The following is a 2,500-nucleotide window of genomic DNA, read 5'->3' as shown; positions in this document are numbered from 1 at the left end:
GTGACAAAAGCTTGAACCTCTGCTCACAATACATACAAGCAAAGTATTTTATGTTTTTGTTAACTCTCTCATGCTTTTTCAAACACCCTGGGTAAGGAAACTTTAACTCGCATAGTGAACACTGGTACGGTCTACTATGGCTCTTTTTATGCTTAAAAAAGTTACTCCTTACATTGAATTTCTTATCACATTGAGAACAATGATATGTCTCAATGCTAGAATGCATTCTTTCCTCATGAGCTTTTAAACTTCTTTCAAGTGTAAATCTTCTATCACAATATGAACATCCAAATTGTTTATTATCTGGGTGTATCTTTGCACTGAGAGTAGAAGAACAAGCATCCTTTGGGGGAGATCCATTTTGTATCTGTTGGGAAGGCCTCTCCTCCTTTAGTAATGCTTTTGATGATGATTTCTCAGCTACATATTCACTCCTGGCATCCTTCTGGCCTTCTTCTGATAAAGAACAAGAAATTGGGGATTTTACCTTTGGTTCTTGCTCTCCCTTACCTAAATGACTTGCAACATGATTATTCAGCTGAGATTCCCTACGAAAATCCTTATCACAGAGGGACACTTCAATGGATTTACACCATGGTCAATTTTTACATGATTTTTGAGGATGCATGCAGCTTCAAAAATTTTAATGCAATAAGAACACCTGAAATCCTTATCACTATCATTTTTGTTTAGATGCTGTGTAAGGTATTTTTCTGAAGGAATTTCTCACCACAATACTGACATACAAAATCCTGCTTGCTGTTGTGCTTCTTCTCATGCTGCTGTAAATCCAGCACAGTCATAAATTTCATCTCACATTGTGTACAGTGCAAAGGCTTCTTGCTCATATGTTTTCCTTTTTCATGTCTCCTTAAACTTGTTTGGACTTAAAGTTTTTCTCACACTGTGAACATCCAAAAACCCTACTTCAGATGAGTTATTATTCCATATGTTAACTTGTACAACACAGTTATTTTCCTGCACACAAAGGTCATTATCTTGTACACTTTGGCTATCTCCCTGTGTGTTAAGGCAGGTACCTTGAACACCAAGATTGCTATCTTCTACACCATGATTACTGTCCTGTGAACCATATTCATTTTGTGCACCAAGATCATCATCTGTTACAGTAAGATTTTTATCCTGTGCACCAAGGTTACTATTCTTGATATGAAATCCTGATATCTGGTGGGAGGGCATGACACTCTTTTCCCTCTCATTTGACATCTCATGTTTTCTTGATGTTGATAGACTGGTAAAGTCCTCTCCCAGGTCTGACTTTCCTTTTCCTATATGAGATTCTTTATGTTTGTATAATTCATTTTTCAAGGCAAAGTTCATGCTGCACATTGAACATCTATAGGGTTTCTCCCTGGTGTGAAGTTTCTCATGCTGTTTACAGTTTGATCTGTTATTGAACTTCTTATTGCAGTACTGACAGCTAAATGGTGTCTCGCCTGTATGGATAACTATGTGCCTTTCCATATCAGCCTTCCTTACAAAATTTTTATCACAGTATGAACATTTGAACTGTTGTTTTCCCATGTGTGTCTTTATATGCACACTTAAGTTGCGCTTAAATAGAAATGTTTTGTCACAGTGTGCACAAGCAAATTTTACTTTATTTGTATGAATTTTCTTGTGCTCGGCTAGCCTACTTTTGGTAACAAATTTTCTTTCACACTGTGAACACTGGAAATTCTTTGTAGCTGCATGCAATGCTTCATGATGCTTCAAAACTCTATCTGTGAAGAATTTTTTTTCACACTGTGAACATTTAAATGTTCTTTCAGATGTATGTGTCTGCATATGGGAAATGAGATTACTCCTGTCAATAAATCTTTTCTCACAAACTGCACATTGTAATGGCCTTTCATTTTTGTGCATCATTTCATGTTTTCTGAGTGATTGTACAGAATATAATTTCTTACCACACAGCACACACTCATGAGTCTTTGCTTCACCTGTATGTGATTTAATGTGTATTCCAAGGTTGCTCTTCACGGAGAAGCTTTTATCACAGAATGAACATTGGTAAGGCTTTTCACCTGTATGCATACGCTCATGTTGCTGAAGGTTACGTTTGGAACTCAGCACCTTCTTGCAGTAGGAGCACTTGAAGTTCTTGGTGCTGTTCATACTGGCCAGCTGAAAAACACACGAAAAAATTGACTTACAAAGGCAAGTAACATCATCCAGGCAAAAAATAAGGTTATATTCCATGTTAAAATAATGATATATTAATCATATAGTTAAAGAATAGAAAAAATAATACTTGGGAATACTAGAATTTCATGAAATTGTATAATAAATTGAAAATTCCTGATTCAGTTCTTCTTATCCCATATATATATATATAATAGATATAATATATATATATATAAATAGATATAATATATATATATATTAAAAGATTAATATATATGATATATCATATATATATAAACATATATATACATAAATACATGTATATACATGTATATATATATATAAATATATA

General features: G+C 34.3%; 1 protein-coding gene across 1 annotated transcript in view; it reads right to left on the bottom strand.

Moving 5' to 3' along the window:
• Positions 1–2,214, bottom strand: part of LOC119573089 (zinc finger protein Xfin-like) — an 11,125-nt gene extending 8,911 nt beyond the window's left edge. The window contains exon 1 of the mRNA XM_037920118.1: positions 2,049–2,214. Within this exon, the coding sequence (XP_037776046.1) occupies positions 2,049–2,066 (18 nt within the window). The 5' untranslated portion in view covers positions 2,067–2,214. The remainder of the gene's footprint in view (positions 1–2,048) is intronic.
• Between the last annotated feature and the right edge of the window lie 286 nt (positions 2,215–2,500).

This window comes from Penaeus monodon, chromosome 5, assembly GCF_015228065.2.
Source record: "Penaeus monodon isolate SGIC_2016 chromosome 5, NSTDA_Pmon_1, whole genome shotgun sequence".
Lineage (NCBI taxonomy): Eukaryota > Metazoa > Arthropoda > Malacostraca > Decapoda > Penaeidae > Penaeus > Penaeus monodon.
Note: the sequence above shows the minus strand (reverse complement) of the source record. Positions and strands in the feature narration are given on the sequence as shown.